The following is a 17,149-nucleotide window of genomic DNA, read 5'->3' on the forward strand; positions in this document are numbered from 1 at the left end:
AGATCTGGCCTGCAAGGACGCCCTGGGAACAGTGGAGGACCATCCTGGAGTGCCTCTGCCAGCAAAAACGGAGCTCCCAAACTCTGCTTTTGCTGGCAGAGTGTTGCAGGAGGCCGTTGCAGCTGAAAACGGAGCTGGGGAGCCCGTTTTTGCTGGCAGAACACTTAGGCCACCATAGGCACCCCTGACATAAGTGATGTTGAGTTGGCCACACCTACCCCAGATCAAACACAATCCTGATGTGACCCTCAATGAAATCGAATTTGACACCCCTGCTGTAGATTAAGAGTTTTCCGTGTGAAAATGTTAAGACCAAGAAGTCCACGATGCACAATCACCTAACTAAATCCTGGTTGCCTTAGACGTGTTTTAACCATTATACATTTATAAATCGATAAGGGTTATGGTCATAATTACAGTTTTTTGCTCTGTCACTTTTACAAAGAATACTTAATTTGATTCATCAGCTCAGATTTTGCGCTAAAGCTCATATACTTTTTAAAGGAAAACTGAAATGAAAAAGCAGGTTTTATAAAGTTTAAATAGTGTGAGAGCATCGGCAGAAAAGCACAGATTATATGTCTAATCTACAGGTATGGATGTGCTGCTAGACTTGCATCCAATTTCTACCAGGTCAAAACTTACTTAGTTTTTTGAGATTAACCAAAGTGGGATTAATGAACCACCTAGCTCAGGGGTCGGCAAACTACAACATTCAAAGAGCCATTTGGACCCTGTTTCCCACAGAAAAACAACTCTGGGAGCCACAAAACCTAGGTGGGCTTAGCCAACTTGACATCACTCACTCCCACCCAGTCACATGACCTCCTTGCCATGCCTACCCAGCCAATTCTTAGGATAGAGAACTGGGAACCACAAAATCCTTTTCCTTCCCTCCCTCCCTCCCTCTTCTCTGTCACTCTCTCTCCCTGTCTCTGTATCTCTCTCTCCCCCTCACCCTGTCTCCTCTCTCTTTTTGTTATCTCTCTCCCCCACTCTCTGCATCTCTCTATGGCTCTCTTTCCCTTTCACTATCTCCACCGGTCCGCTCTCAGTATCCTTCTCCCCCTCTCCCCATCTTTGTATCTCTGTGTCTTTATGTCTCTCCCCCGCCCCTCTGTATCTATGTCTCACCCCTCTGCGCATCTATGCGTCTCCCTCTCTCCCACCCATCTATCTCTCTCTGTGTATCTTTCCCCCTTCCCTGTGTCTCCCCCTCTGTATCTCTCTCCCTCTCTCCCCCTCTTTGTATCTCTATCTCTCTCCCTCTTCCCCTCTCTGTATCGCTCCGTTTCTCCCTCCTCTCTATCTATACGTCTCGCTTCTCTGTATCTCTCTCCCCATCTCTGTATCTCTCCCCCACTCTCCCCGTCTCTCCCATTCTATCTCTATCTCTCTCCCTCTTCCACTCTCTGTATCTCCCCGTTTCTCCCTCCTCTCTATGCCTCTCCCTTCTCTGTATCTCTCTCCCCTTCTGTGTCTCCCCATCTCTGTATCTCTCCCCCACTCTCCCCGTCTCTCCCACTCCATCTCTATCTCTCTCCCTCTCTTCCCCTCTCTGTATCTCTCTCCCTCCTCTCTATCTCCCTCCTCTCTGTATTTCTCTCTCTTTCTCTCTCTCCCTTTCTGTATCTCCTTCCCCTCTCTATCTCTCTCCTCCCCCTGCATCTCTGTGTTAAAGTCGCTTCCTCCGTCTCCTCCCCGGACAGTGTGTTGTGGAGATCCAGCACTAAGAGGGGCGCGGAGTGCAGCCTGCCCAGCGGGAGGGATGACAGCTGCTGCCACCAGCAGCGTTGCTGAGGGACAGGAACTTCAGGCTTTTGTGGTTGCTGCAGCTGAAGCCTACGAGAAGGCTGGGGACAGTGAGGCAAGCCCAGCCTGGACAGGATTTCCTTCTGCATCACCCACTTCTCATGGGACTTGAGGCAACAGTAGAGGAAGTCCGCCAGGGAGGAAGAGGTGGAGACAGGCCTGGGGGGAGGGAACAGCCTCAGGCAACCCCCTTCATGCTGGACCTCTACAATAGCTGTCCGGCGAGCAACTTTAACACAGAGATACGGGGGGGGGGGGGAGGGGGTGATAGAGAGATACAGAGAGAGGGAGGAGAGACAGAGAAGGAGAGGGGAAGAGAGATACAGAGAGAGGAGGGGGAGAGAGAGAGAGAAACAGGGAGAGGGAGAGATACAGAGAGGGGAAAGAGATACACAGAGAGGGAGCCTGCAGCTTTTTGTGTCATTTCCGCACCCAAACCAAGCTAGAGCAGCCCACACAACCCCTTACCCCCCTCACAGGAGTGAGGTTCTTGGGAGGGTGGGTGGATAAAAAGGAGAAAGCTCAAACAGGTATAAAATCATATACCAAAATGTCCTTCCTGTTAGTGACTACTTCACCTTCAACCGCAACAACACATGAGCACATAATAGATTCAAACTTAACGTAAACCGCTCCAAACTAGATTGCAGAAAATACGACTTCAGCAACAGAGTGATCAACGCCTGGAATGCATTACCTGACTCTCTGGTTTCTTCCCCAAACCTCAAAATCTGTAACCTCAGAATATCTGTCGTCAGGCATGGGGGAACTGAGACATCTCCCCCGGGCATATACAATTTATGCATGGTATGTTTGTGTGTTTTTAAAATATTTTAAATTATAATTTAGATTTGTCATGAATTGTTGTACTCTTGTGAGCCGCCCCGAGTCTGCGGAGAGGGACGGCATACAAATCTAAATAATAAATAAATAAATAAATCTGGTTGACCTCTTTCCTTTTCTAAGAGGTTTGTAAGGGTTGTGCCTATCGTACCTGTCCTATTGTCTTCTTTGCTTCTTTACTACTTATGTTATGCTTTTACAAACTACCAGCCTATACTTGTTCCACTAAACCAGGAGTAGGCAATGTTGGCTCTTCTATGACTTGTGGACTTCAACTCCCAGAATTCCTGAGCCAATCATGCTAGCTCAGGAATTCTGGGAGTTGAAGTCCACATGTCATAGTAGAGCCAACTTTGCCTACCTCTGGATCAAACGAACAAACGAACGAACAAACAAACAAACAGAGACCTGGAAAGGACCGGAGAAGGCAAAACGAAACAATCCCCACAAATTCCAAACTCCTAATCAGCCAACGCCGGAGGCCCGCTAAACCCCTTCCCAAAGCGAGAATGATAGGCCCGCCTTCCGACCTTCCTTCCTATTCTATGCCCCGCCTAGCCAGAGGTCGGAGCCACCCCCGCTACACTTTATCCCGCCCCGGAGCTTCTTCTTCTTCTTCTTCTTGCGCAATCCGGCAACTGAATCCACACACAGACACACACACACACACACACACACAAACACATATACAGACAGACACCAAAAAAAAAAAAAAGAAGGGGACGGGGAAAGAAATGCAACGCGACCAACCGAGGGCGCTTCTCGTTCAATCCAACCAATAGGCGCAGGGCGCCGCGGAAGACTGACAGCCCGGGTCAGGTGCGGCTCCTGCCAATAAGCTCATGCTTGTGAGGTTTGACAGGCGCACGCAGGCACTTGGGGGAGATGAGGGGCGCGCGCGCGGGAGAGAGAGAGCCCTCAAGGTTCTATTGTTGGCGCGTGGGCGCTTTTACCAAATGCGGACCCGAGCTGGCAACGGTCATTTCTCAAACCGCTTCAAGAAAGCCCGGATGAACTTCGCCCGCTGAGGAGAAAAACTGCCGAATCTCTTTGAATTGGGGACGGGGTGGGAGACTCCTCGCGTGTTTTTGTTTGGAGTTCTTTTGTGCGCCTCTCTCCCGAAGCCGTTTGTGAAAGGTAACTCCACGCGCTTGAAAGGAGAGAAAATAAAGGCAAAAAGAGTAAACGGGGGAGTGTTTATTCCTTGGTTTCCCCTCTATCTGTCTCTCTCTCTGTGTGTTGTAGCTCTGTGGCTTCTCCCTCAACCCTCCCGTCCGCGCCTGCCGGTGCACCCCGAGCTTATTTCCCGCTTTCACAAAACATCCCAAGCGGTGCGAGAGGCATTTCCAGGCCGGTCGGTCCCTCTTCCAGATTGTTGGTAAGGGATTACAGGTCCCATTTTGCCAGGGCCGTGCATGTTGGCTGGGGATGATGGAGCCCGTCCCGCGCTCCGTCTTCCTGACCCTCGGCACTTCACTGGCCGATAATTCCCGGCAGCCTCGAACCCGTGAGCTCAAGCTATCCACACCAGCTACCCTCTACCGTTTCGTTTTTCTGGGTGGCGGCTTCAAAAGATTGCGGCTCTGGTGGTTTCTTCCAGCTTTCTGGAAATGAAGAAATGACTTATCTGAAGTAGGGTAGGGTTTCCTGCCTAAGCAGCGGGCTGGACTAGAAGACCTCCAAGGTCCCCCCCACTCTTGTTATTTTTAATTTTTTTAAAAAAATAATATTTATTAGATATTTACATTAAAAGGGTAAAACAAAAAACAGTAGTGCATGGTATAACGGTATAGCAACAATATCAGAAAAGAAAAGGGGAGGAAGAATGAGGGTGAAAGGGATTAGATGGGGTTCTTCCTCTTTTTCCCCCTCCCCCTCATCATCTTCTCCTCCTCCTCCTCTTCTTCTTCTTTTCCTCTTCCTTTTATTCTCCTCCTCCTCTTCTCCTCTTCCTCCTCTTCTTCTCCTCTTCATCTCCTTCTCCTTCTCTACTCCTCCTCTTGTTCTCCTTCTCTACTCCTCCTCTTGTTCTCCTCTTCCTCCTCTTCTCCTCCTCCTCTTCTTCGTCTCCTTCTCCTCTTCCTCCTCTAATTCTCCTCCGCCTCTTCAGCTCCTCTTGTTCTTCTTCTACTCTTCCTCTTCTCCTCCTCTTCTTCCTCCTTTCTCCTCCTCCTCCTCTCCCTCCTTTTCTTTTCTTCTCCTCTTTTTCTCCTTCTCTTTTTCTTCTTCTCCTCTTCTTCTACTCCTCCTCTTCTTGTTGTCCTCCTCCTCTCCCTTCTCCTCTTCGCTTTCTTCTCCTCTTATTCTTCTCCACCTCATCTTCTTCTCCTTCTTCTTCTCCTCCTCCTCTTGTTGTTCTTCTCTCCTCCTCCTCCTCTTCTCCTCCTCCTCCTCTTCTTCTCCTCCTCCTCCTCCTCTTCTCTTTCTCCTCCTCTTCTTCTCCTTCTTCTCTTCCTCTTCTCCTCCTCCAGTTCTCCTCTTCTTGTTGTTCTTCTCTCCTTCTCTTTCTCCTTCTCCTCCACTTCTTCTCCTCTTCTCCTTCTCTTCCTCCTCTTCTTCTCCTCCTCTTCTTCTCCCTCTCCTCCTCCTCTTCCCCTCCTCGCCTTCTGCTCCTCCCCTCCTCCTCCTCCTCCTTCTTCTCCTTCTCTTCCTCCTCTTCTTCCTATTCTCCTCTTCTTCTTTACCTCTTCTTATCCTCTTCTCCTCCTCTTCTTCACCTTCTCCTTTTTCTACTCCTCCTCCTCTTCTTCTCTTCCTCCTCTTCTTCTCTTCCTCCTCTTCTTCTCCTCTTCTTGTTCTTCTCCTCTTCATCTCCTGTTCTTCTCCCCCTCTTCCTTTTCTTCTGCTCCTCCTCCTCCTCTCCTCCTCCTCCTCCTCTTCTTCTCTTCATCTCCTCTTCTCCTTCTCCTCCTCTTCTCCTCCTCTCCACCTCTTCTTCTCCTTCTCGTCTTCTCCTCCTCCTCTTCTTCGTCTCTTCCTCTTCTCCTCCTCCTCTTCTTCTTCTCCTCTTCCTCTTCTCCTCCTCTTCTTCCTCCTTTCTCCTCCTCCTCCTCCTCTCCCTCCTTTTCTTTTCTTCTCCTTCTCTTTTTCTCCTCTTTTTCTTCTTCTCCTCTTCTTCTACTCCTCCTCCTCTTCTTGTTGTCCTCCTCCTCTCCCTTCTCCTCTTCGTTTTCTTCTCCTCTTATTCTTCTCCACCTCTTCTTCTTCTCCTCTTCTTGTTGTTCTTCTCCTCCTCTTCCCTTTCTCCTCCTTCTCTTCTCCTCCTCGTCTTCTCCACCTTCTCCTCTTCCTCTTCTTCTCCTCTTCGTCTCCTTCTCCTCTTCCTCCTCTAATTCTCCTCCTCCTCTTCAGCTCCTCTTGTTCTTCTACTCTTCCTCTTCTCCTCTTCTCATCTTATTGTTCTTCTCCTCTTCCTCCTCTTCTCCTTCTCTTCCCTTTCTCCTCCTTCTCTTCTCCTCCTCCTCCTCGTCTTCTCCACCTCCTCCTCTTCTCCTCCCCCTCCTCTTCTCCTCCTCCTCATTGTTGTTGTTATTGTTGTTGTTATTATTATTAATGCAGCAGCTTTATTATTATTTTTCCAAAATCAGGCTACTTTCGCTGCCTCGGAGCAAGCAGGCGCTGTGTTTGTTGCTGTCTGTTGCTGTTTTCATCGGAGAGAAAAAGGAGGGATCGGGAAAAGGAGTTGGAGGAGGAGGAAGGAGACCGCCCCGCTCCCAGGCAGGTTTGTCCGGATCTAAATGGATTTTGCCAGTTGTGATGGTTGCGTTTGGAAAGTGCGAGGCAGCCAAGTGGATCGAAGTTTTGAAGCGGCAGCATGCTTTAGATAAAAAATAATCTTAATTAGATATTTACATTAAAAGGGTAAAACAAAAAACAGTAGTGCATGGTATAACGGTATAGCAATAATATCAGGTATAAAAAAGAAAAGGGGAAGAAGAATGAGAGTGAAAGGGATTAGATAGGGTTGTTCCTCTTCCTCCTCCTCTTCTCCTCCTCTTCTCCTCTTCTCCCTCTCCTCCTCTTCTCCTCCTCGCCTTCTGCTCCTCCCCTCCTCCTCCTTCTTCTCCTCCTCTTCTCCTTCTCTTCCTCCTCTTCTTCCTATTCTGCTCCTCTTCTCCTCCTCTTCTTCACCTTCTCCTCTTCTTCTACTCCTCCTCCTCTTCTCCTTCTCCTCCTCTTCTTCTCTTCCTCCTCCTCTTCTCCTCTTCCTCCTCCTCCTTCTCCTCCTCTTCTCCTTCTCTTCCTCCTCTTCTTCCTCTTCTCCTCCTCCTCTTCTTCACCTTCTCCTCTTCTTCTACTCCTCCTCCTCTTCTCCTTCTCCTCCTCTTCTTCTCTTCCTCCTCCTCTTCTTCTCTTCCTTCTCTTCTCCTCCTCCTCCTTTTCTCCTCCTGCTCCTCCTCTCCCTCTTCCTCTTCCTCCTCTTCTCCTCTTCTTCTCCTTTTCCTCCTCCTCTCCTTCTCCTCTTCTTTTTCTTCGCCTCTTCGTCTCCTTCTCCTCTTCCTCCTCCTCTTCTTCTCCTTCTCCTTCTCCTCTTGTTCTCTTCCTCCTCTTCTTCTCCTTCTCCTCCTCTGTGTCTCCTTCTCTTCCTCCTCTAATTCTCCTCCTCTTCAGCTCCTCTTGTTCTACTCTTCCTCTTCTCCTCCTCTTCTCTTCCTCCTGTTCTCTTCTTATTGTTCTTCTACTCTTCCTCCTCTTCTCCTGTTCTTCACCTTCTCCTCTTCTCCTCCTCCTCCTCTTTTTCTTCTTCTTCTCTTCCTCTCCTCCTCCTCTTCTTCTTGTTCTTCTCCTCCTCCTCTTCTTCTTCTCTTCCTCCTCTTCTCCTCCTCTTCTTGTTGTTCTCCTTCTCTTCCTCCTCCTCTTCCTCCTCTCCTCCTCCTCTTGTTGTTATTCTCCTCTTCTCCTCCTCCTCTTCTGCTTCTCCTCCTCTTCTTCTTCTTCTCTTCCTCCTGTTCTTCTCTTCTTGTTGTTCTTCTCCTCTTCTTCTCCTCTTCTTCTCTTCTTGTTGTTCTCCTCCTCCCCTCCCTTCTCCTCTTCTCCTCTTCTTTCTCTTCTTCTCCTCCTCTTCCTCCCCTACTCCTCCTCTTCTCCTTCTCCGCCTTTTCTCCTTCTCTTCCTCCTCTTCTTCTCCTCTTCTTGTTCTTCTCCTCTTCATCTCCTGTTCTTCTCCTCCTCTTCCTTTTCTTCTGCTCCTCCTCCTCCTCTCCTCTTCCTCCTCCTCTTCTTCTCTTCATCTCCTCTTCTCCTTCTCCTCCTCTTCTCCTCCTCTCCACCTCTTCTTCTCCTCCTCCTCTTCTCGTCTTCTCCTCCTCCTCTTCTTCGTCTCTTCCTCTTCTCCTCCTCCTCCTCTTCTTCTCTTCCTCTTCTCCTCCTCTTCTTCCTCCTTTCTCCTCCTCCTCCTCTCCCTCCTTTTCTTTTCTTTTCTTCTTCTCTTTTTCTTCTTCTCCTCTTCTTCTACTCCTCCTCCTCTTCTTGTTGTCCTCCTCCTCTCCCTTCTCCTCTTCGTTTTCTTCTCCTCTTATTCTTCTCCACCTCTTCTCCTTCTTCTCCTCCTCTTCTTATTGTTCTTCTCTCCTTCTCCTCCTCCTCTTCTTCTCCTTCTCCTCCTCCTCTTCTCTTTCTCCTCCTCTTCTCCTTCTTCTCTTCCTCCTCTTCTCCTCCAGTTCTCCTCCTCTTCTTGTTGTTCTTCTCTCCTTCTCTTTCTCCTTCTCCTCCTCTTCTCCTTCTTCTCTTCCTCCTCCTCCTCCAGTTCTCCTCCTCTTCTTGTTGTTCTCCTCCTCTTTCCTCCTCCTCTTCTCCTTCTCTTCCTCCTCTTCTCCTATTCTTGTTGTTCTCCTCCTCTTCTTCTCCTTCAATTCCTCTTCTTTGCCTCCTCTTCTCCTATTCTGTGTTGTTCTCCTCCTCTTCTCCTTCTCTTCTTCTCCTTCTCTTCCTCCTCTTCTCCTCCTCCTCTTCCTCCTCTTTTCCTCTTCTCTTCCTCCTCTCCTCTTCTTCTCCTCTTCCTCCTCTCCTCCTCCTCCTTCTCTTCCCTTTCTCCTCCTCGTCCTCCTTCTCTCCTCGTCCTCCTCCTCTTCTCCTCCTCTTCTCTTCCTCCTCCTCGTCTTCTCCTCTTCTTCTCCTCCTCCTCTTCTTCTCCTCCTCTTCTTCTCCTTCTCCTCCTCTTCTTCTTCTCCTCCTCCTCTGCCTCCTCCTTCTTCTCCTCTTCTCCTCCTCCTCTTCCTCCTCTTCTCTTCCTCTTCTCCTCCTCTGCCTCCTCCTCCTCTTCTTCTCCTCCTCCTCCTCTTCTCCTCCTCCTCCTCCTCTGCCTCCTCCTTCTTCTCCTCTTCTCCTCCTCCTCCTCTTCCTCCTCTTCTCTTCCTCCTTCTCTACTCCTCCTCGTCCTTCTCCTTCTTCTCCTCCTCTTCTTCTCCTCCTCTGCCTCCTCCTTCTCCTCTTCTCCTCTTCCTCCTCTTCTCTTCCTCTTCTCCTCCTCTGCCTCCTACTCCTCTTCTCCTTCTCTTCTCCTCTTCCTCTTCTCTTCTCCTCCTCCTCCTCTTCTCCTTCTTCTCCTCTTCTTCTCCCCTTCCTCCTCCTCTTCTTTTTCTCCTCCTCCTCCTCTTCTCTTCTTCTTCTCCTCCTCCTTCTCTTCTTCTCCTCCTCTTCTTCTCTTCCTCCTCCTCCTCCTCCTCCTCTTCTCTTCCTCCTCCTCTTCCCCTCCTCATCCTCCTCTTCTTCTCCTCCTCGTTATTGTTGTTATTATTATTAATGCAGCAGCTTTATTATTATTATTTTTCCAAAATCAGGCTGCTTTCGCTGCCTCAGGGCAAGCAGGCGCTGTGTTTGTTGCTGTCTGTTGCTGTTTTCATCGGAGAGAAAAAGGAGCGATCGGGAAAAGGAGTTGGAGGAGGAGGAAGGAGACCGCCCCGCTCCCAGGCAGGTTTGTCCGGATCTAAATATCCGTCCGTGGATTTTGCCAGTCATGCAACGACCGTCGTGATGGTTGCGGTTGGAAAGTGCAAGGCAGCCAAGTGGATCGAAGTTTTGAAGCAGCAGCATGCTTTAGATAAAGGGCGTGCGTAAGCGCACCACTGTGCCTACCGTCCCTGTCCTATTGTCTTATTTTGTTACTTTTTATCATTACTTATCTAACGTTTTATTTGTACAAATTACCACCCTATAATTGTTACATAAAGGTAACATTTCCTTATTTTGGAAATCTTACCTTGGAGAGACCTAGATTCCAATTCCACTTATATGCTCTTGGCTCATTCACAAGTCAGCCTAACCTATTTTGCGGGATTATTGTTGCAGGGAAATAATTACTTTGTTTTCAGGGAAGTGCAAGGAAATAATCCTGTATACTCTTTTTAACCACTGAAAAAAAGAAAATGTGGGATATTTATTCTAGCGTTACTGAAACTCCCAGAAGATGAGTGGTGACATATTGTGTATCACTTTTACACCCCACTATTTTTTGCCTCTCAAGGGAGCCCTCTGATGGCGTCTCAGTGAAAAATATTCCCATTTGATTATATGCTGATTTCTGGCTTAGCATTCCCAAACCCCATAACCTGTTCAAGAAATGCACATGGTGCAGCTGAAGTACTAAAACAAATGACAACTGTAATTCTCATATGAGGGGAGGGATTTCAAAACTGAAAGTGGGAGCAGCTTGAACACCACCTTGTGAATGAATACAAAACAGACTCAAAATGCAGCCTGGATTTCTGTACATTATACTACACGTTCTGTCTAATTTGTCTTCTTTAAAATTCTCTATTTTAGCAAATGGAGCTTGGTGTTGAAAACAATAAAGCAATTTTTGCTCCATAGGGTCTCAGTAAAATAAAAGTTAAGGGGAGACAGGGAGAAGAACAGATATGGAAGAGATGAAGGAAAGGAGGCCTGCTTGTCTCCTGGGGTAACATATGTAATTTCAGTTGAGCTGCCTAGGGATGAATGTGCATCCTAATTGAGATGAAAAGGGGCATTTGTATTTTCTTTTAGTCTAGGGAATTTGGTGCAAATTTTCTTTGATTTTGTTCTTTGCTTCCTACATATTTGTGTGTGTGTGTGGGAATAAAATTATGAGAAGGAATAAGTGCTGTGACAACAATTATAGATAGTATAACTAGTGAGTAGTATAGCTACTCACAACTGGTTACTAAATTTGGGCTATAAAATCCTATCCACCACTAGTGTAGCAGAAAGGGATAACGCAATTCTGATATAGTGATGGTCCAGAGCAATGTTTCTCACTCTTGAAGATGTGTGGACGTTAACACCCAGGATATCCCAGTTGAAATCCACACATCTCCAAAATGTCAAGGTTACAGAAACTGGTCTGGACTTTTTCAGTCCAGGTAGGGTATTGGGAATAACGAAGAACAGGAGGGGGTGTGGAGAATGACAGCAGCATGGCTTATGACTAAGCAAGGGAAACCCTCTTGTAGATGCTTGCCATTTGACTTGCTGAACATTGGAAACATTTCCTAGGAGTTGTAAGAGTAGAAATGCAGGCTGGGGCATGATAGAAGTATAATTAGAGGGTTAATGATGTAAATGTTGATAAACAATTGCTGGTGAGCAGACTGCTGACTTGATTTGCTTGTGGCAACAAGCAGGGAGGGAGGTTTTTTTAAAACTGTATGAGTTAAGTGAAGGATAGGCACAAGGTCAGATCTTGATTTTGCTATTTGTTTTTTTCCCCCCATCTCAGCAAGCAAATCTGCAGGGTGACTGACGCTGTATAAATATAGTTGTTGTTGTTGTGCTGCTGGGGGTGGGACTTGACTCAGGTCCAGGCTGGCCTTGTCTTGGTTGGGAGAGGGGCGGCATACAAATCTAATAAATAAATCTAATAAATAAATAAATAAATCTATATTTTGCCTTGCCCAAAAGCTGGACTGTTTCCAGTCAAGATGCATTTGGTTCATGATGCTCTGATAGGAGTATCTCATAAATCTGTCAGCAGGCTAGAAATTGAGCTCACTTGCCAGTGACAGCTGGAATGTGACCCTACAGTGTAGTTCAGTGCAAGAGCATTAGATATTAGTCCCCAGTGCCTTCTGATATAAAAAAGAAATGAAGAAAAATAAATCCTCAAATCAAGCTGAGATCCTGATAAATGTAGACAAATACAGTCATGCTAGTTTGTTGGCCCTAATACTGAAGTAGCTTGCCATTTTTGTTTCTGTTGTTTTTATTGTTTATTTACCCAATGTGTTAGATTGCACAGGAATGAAGAGGCAAGATGTAGGAGCAGTTCAGCATCTGTATTTATGAATAGCTGAAAGTAATACGGAATGCCGGCAGGCTATAGGGAAGCCACTTTTAAAGGCTTCTGTATAGCCAGTTGGCCACTGACAGCAGTTCATTTCTCCCACCCCTAGTCTAGCCAATCAATGGCAGCTATGCAAATCCGTAACAGGTTCAGCCTGTATGTAAACTCCGTCCTCTCTTAGTCTGTGGATATTCTAATTGACTCTGTATACAATTTATGTAGTCACGCAAGTAGGCGGAGCGCCATACCATTCTACTGAGCTTATGTAATTCATTAGTTGTGGGAATTTGTTGATAGTGCATATGCTGTCTGCTGCTCCTGGCTTCATCTGTGGCCATCCCCTTAACATCCAGTTGATGACACTTGACAATACCTTATCTTTGGCTGCATGTTCTGTGATGTTTTGTAGTTGTAGCCCGATAGGAAGATTGACCAGCGTGTCATCCTGGGTGACATGTAGTTTGGTGTTTGCTGGTTTGCAATAATCCCAGCAAGGGTTTGTGGTCGGTTATTAATTTGAAATGTCTGCCATAGAGGTATTCATGGAAGCGCTTGATTCCTGCCACTGCTGCAAGCGCTTCCTTGTCTAATTGGCTATAATTTATTTCTGCCAGGGGCAGTCTTAGAATAGTAAGCTATTGGAACCTCAGATCCGTTTGGAGGTTCATGACGGTTCCTACTTCGCAAGTAAGCAATAGGGGAATGTTGTCGTTGTACTGGATGAGAATGCTGTCTGATAATAAAAGGTCCTTTATGGCTTGGAACGCAGTGGTCTCTCTCTGTTCCCAAGTCCAGGTAGCTGACTTCCCCAGGACCCGGTGAAGAGGCTCAGCAACGTTTGCCTTCTGTTTAAAGAAAATTGTGTAAAAGTTTAAGAGTCGTAGGAATGCTTGCAGTTCAGTTTTATTAGTGGGGGTGGGGGTGTTTCTGATACCATTAATTCTATCCGTGGGCCAAATGCTTCATCGATCAATCAAAAACCCCAATAACAACTTGTTGCATGCCAATCATGCATTTCTCATTTTTTACTTTGAGCCTTCGTGCCTGAAAATGTTGTAGGATGGCCCTTAGTCTGCTGAAAAGGTGTTCTTCGTTTTCTCCTAATACAAGGACGTTGTCAAAATGAGGAATCATCCCTGGAAGGCCCTGCAGTAACCTTTCCATCATGCTTTGAAGAAGCATCGGGGTGTGGGCATTCACGCATGCACTAAGGAAAAAAAGGTTCACCATCACTGGCTTAGGGGTATATTGGGCTGGTTGGCAGGGAGTTGATTGGGTAGCTCTGCAGGCCTCTGCAATGTGCCCTCTTTTGTGGCAGTGTCAGCAAATTGCCTCTTTAAAATAGTAAAGCGCTCTGGCATGGCCCGCTAGACAACCCATACAGCGGGCTTGCCTGTATTCAAGGGCTTACCCTTTTCTCTGGCTGGATGCGATGTACCTGGTCTTCTTCTGATTCATCCTTGTGTTCGGGAACCATACAAATCTAAATAAATAAATAAATAAATAAACCTTGGACACCCACTTGGGCTCACGGTACATGCGATGAACTGTGCTGGTCTTTGGGATATCTGTGGCTGGGTTGTCTGATGATTCGGCGACTCTAGCTTCCTCCACGACATTCTGGAATTTTTTCTTCTCAGCAGCTTCTTTTGAAGATTAAGATCTCTCATTCCTAGAATGATCCAATCTTTCATTATCTCCTTCAGGTTGATGAATTCGCATTTGGTGGAAATTTTCCGGAGTGGCTGTGGGTTCTGCCTCCCAAGGACAATTCCATTTGTCCGTCCATCACCCGGGGGGGGGGGGGAATTACTGACCCCCTTGGAGAGGGTCCGCAACTTGGGCGTCCTCCTCGATCCACAGCTCACATTAGAGAAACATCTTTCAGCTGTGGCGATGGGGGCGTTTGCCCAGGTCCGCTTGGTACACCAGTTGCGGCCCTATTTGAACCGGGAGTCACTGCTCACAGTCACTCATGCCCTCATCACCTCAAAGTTCGACTACTGCAACACTCTCTACATGGGGCTACCTTTGAAGAGTGTTCGGAAACTTCAGATCTTGCAGAATGCGGCTGCGAGAGCAATCATGGGCCTCCCCAGATATGCCCATGTCTCATCAACACTCCGCGGCCTGCACTGGCTGCCGATCAATTTCCGGTCACAATTCAAAGTGTTGGTTATGACCTATAAAGCCCTACATGGCATCGGACCAGAATACCTCCAAGACCGCCTTCTGCTGCATGAATCCCAGTGGCCGATTAGGGCCCACAGAGTTGGCCTTCTCCGGGTCCCATCGACTAAACAGTGTCGTCTGGTGGGACCCAGGGGAAGAGCCTTCTCTGTGGCGGCCCCGGCCCTCTGAAACCAACTCCCCTTAGAGATTAGGACTGTCCCCACCCTCCTCGCCTTTCGTAAGTCATTAAAAACTCATCTTTGCCACCAGGCATGAGGAAATTAACACACACCCCAATTGTCAAGGTTGGTGTATAGTTTGATTGGATTGTGTGATTATTTTATTATAAAGGTTTTAAATTGTATTTTTAAAAATTGGATTTGTACACTGTTTATGTTGTTGTGAGCCGCCCTGAGTCTTCGGAGAGGGGCGGCATACAAATCTAATAAATTAAATTAAATTAAAATTAAATTTGGACACTTTCTATTAAGTTAGCGTATTTGAGTAATTTGGCTCAAACTTTGTTGCCCTAAAAGATCCACCAATTTGTCTAGTTAAATGCCACGACAGTGAGAGTTTTAATAGTATATAGATTAGTTACTTCAGATAAAGGGAACTTCCCTGGCTAAAAGCAGCATATATTAGAACAATGGTATAGTTTGGAAAATGTTAGCTGGTATTCTTGGAACTGAGTTTTGCTGAGGATTCTGAAGTCCAGATCAGAAAAGTGGAATATGAGCAACAGCAATATTCCAGCACCTATTTCATTTAGGTAGCCTTTATAGAGGAATTGGCTTGGTCAATAGGAGAAAAAATGCTAGCATTTGTCAACTTTTCTTTGGGATTCAGTAAAACTCTTCAATCATAAACCATCTTCATAATACTTATAGTTGATGTAAGTCCTGATGTTTTCTTTTTTGTGCTGCTTCCTCTAAGAACCTTGACATAAGAGTGGAGTTGGCTCTTTTTTGGCCATGTCTCGACAAAGCCAACGCCTTCGTGGGACTTTTCGCAATTATCAAAGTGAGGATACTGGCAACAATGGAATCAGTGGAGAAAGTTCTCTGCTAAGTGTACCTCAGGCCCTGTTTGTAGAGAATTCAAACAGGTAAGTCGGAAGGAAGGAAGAGGGAGACTCCCCCACATATGTTATGTATGCTATGTTATACGGGTTTTCGTCTTTTGAGTGGTAAAATTAGTTCATTGTTGCTGCTTTTCATACTTTTGGGTTGAATCTGATTGTTTACCAGTCATCCCCAATTTGTTATCCATTATCAATGTCAGATACAATTCCAATGAATTATTTTTAGCATTATAATTCAAATTATTTAAAAAGCAGTAGAACAGACAAGAATCTCTGGCATGAAGTAGAAATAGGATGAGGTATTTTGAACTGTAGTATATTCACAGTTGTCTCAATTTTTTAATAGAATTTAAGCTCGGATTGAATTCACAGACTTTAATTTAACAGGCTTTGACAATTCTGCCTCACTTTTTTATAAAGAGATTTTCCTGTATAGTACTGAAGATTTATCGTGTGCTAATAGTAGCTGTTATGATCAGATTGTGAAGTAGCAGGAAGGATGAATCTGGCTCTAAAATAGAACCAAGTGCATCATTAAAGATTGCACCAAGCAGCTTTTTAATTTGCTTTGTCCCTTCTACATTTACAAATACTGGGTATTTTAAGACTTCTCAAGGTTTTCTTTTTACATCTGGCACTACATAGCCCATTTCAGTATGGTAGTCGCAGTACACAAGTAGCCAGTATATAATTAGTTTTAATATGCAATTTGTTTTTTAAATCAGTTTTCCCCAATCTGGTTGGATTAACATTCCTCAATTTCCATATAATTCTATCTGTAGCTGCCTGACTGGAACTGTGGAAGTTATAACTCAGCACTCCTGTAGTCAGAAGAATGAAGTTACATTAGAGTCTATGGAAACCTCCCATTCCCATTAGATACTTTGATTCTTTAAAAAGAGAAAGGAAAAATAAATAGGAAAACATTGTATGTGCTACAGCAGGGGAGTTAAATTATTCATAATTGCTAATATCATCAGAACTGATTATTATACAGTATGGCCAATGTCCATGCCACTATCGCCCATGTGAAATAGCAATAGGAATTGTAAATTGACAAAATTAAATATTTTTCATGAAAATATTACATTATTTGTAGAGAGTGCAGGAAATTTCTTTTATCATAGTCTTGATAATGTTCTTGCTGGGAGCAACTAATGACAAAGAAAAAACATAAATACAGTGATACCTCATCTTACAAACGCCTCGTCATACAAACTTTTCAAGATACAAACCCGGGGCTTAAGATTTTTTTGCCTCTTCTTACAAACTATTTTCACCTTACAAACCCCCTGCCGCCACCGGGATGCCCCACATCCGGACTTCCGTTGCCAGCGAAGCACCCATTTTTGCGCAGCGAGGATTCCCCTGAGGCTTCCTTCCATGGAAAACCCCACCTCCGGACTTCCGTTGCCAGCAAAGCGCTCGTTTTTGTGATGCTGGGATTCCCTTGTAGCATCGCAAAAACAGAAGTCCAGAAGTGGGGTTTCCCATGCAGGGGAGCCTCAGGGGAATCCCAGCAGCGCAAAAACAGGCGCTTCGGCTGGCAAAAGGGGTGAGGTTTGGGCTTGCACGCATTAATCGCTTTTCCATTGATTCCTATGGGAAACATTGTTTCGTCTTACAAACGTTTCATCTTAAGAACCTTGTCCCGGAACCAATTAAGTTTGTAAGACAAGGTATCACTGTACATGTTCAGTTGTATAAATGGAGCTGTATATAGAGGCACAGAAGAGAGTTGGTGCCATATGGAGAAGCCAAATTTGGATGCATTTTTGGGTCTTAAAAATGCACACATACTTGGTTTTCATACAAATAGCCATAATGAAATATGGTGGGTAAAGGCTCCCCCTTCCCCTTAGGAGACAACGGAAAAATAAGCAGCCTGTGAATCTCATGTCACCCTTCATCACACATGTTTGAAGCCCCATTAATCTTCAGAATAGCCTTGAAAAAATTGTGAGCTGCAGTTTTGGGGG

The 17,149-nt window shown here is 45.9% G+C and overlaps 1 protein-coding gene across 4 annotated transcripts in view; it reads left to right on the forward strand.

Annotated features, from left to right (window-relative positions):
* Positions 1 to 3,526: 3,526 nt before the first annotated feature.
* The window catches only part of SUN2 (Sad1 and UNC84 domain containing 2), a 42,896-nt gene continuing 29,273 nt past the window's right edge, over positions 3,527 to 17,149 (forward strand). Inside the window, exons 1-4 of one of the 4 annotated variants that reach the window (XM_070756109.1) lie at positions 3,527 to 3,792; positions 6,243 to 6,376; positions 9,435 to 9,568; positions 15,023 to 15,194. In XM_070756109.1, coding sequence (XP_070612210.1) covers positions 15,061 to 15,194 — 134 coding nt within the window. In that variant the 5' untranslated portion in view covers positions 3,527 to 3,792; positions 6,243 to 6,376; positions 9,435 to 9,568; positions 15,023 to 15,060. Of the gene's footprint in view, positions 3,793 to 6,242; positions 6,377 to 9,434; positions 9,569 to 15,022; positions 15,195 to 17,149 lie in introns of those variants that run through there. The other 3 variants (XM_070756110.1, XM_070756111.1, XM_070756112.1) reach the window with 3 other exon arrangements.

Source organism: Erythrolamprus reginae, chromosome 6 (assembly GCF_031021105.1).
Source record: "Erythrolamprus reginae isolate rEryReg1 chromosome 6, rEryReg1.hap1, whole genome shotgun sequence".
Lineage (NCBI taxonomy): Eukaryota > Metazoa > Chordata > Lepidosauria > Squamata > Dipsadidae > Erythrolamprus > Erythrolamprus reginae.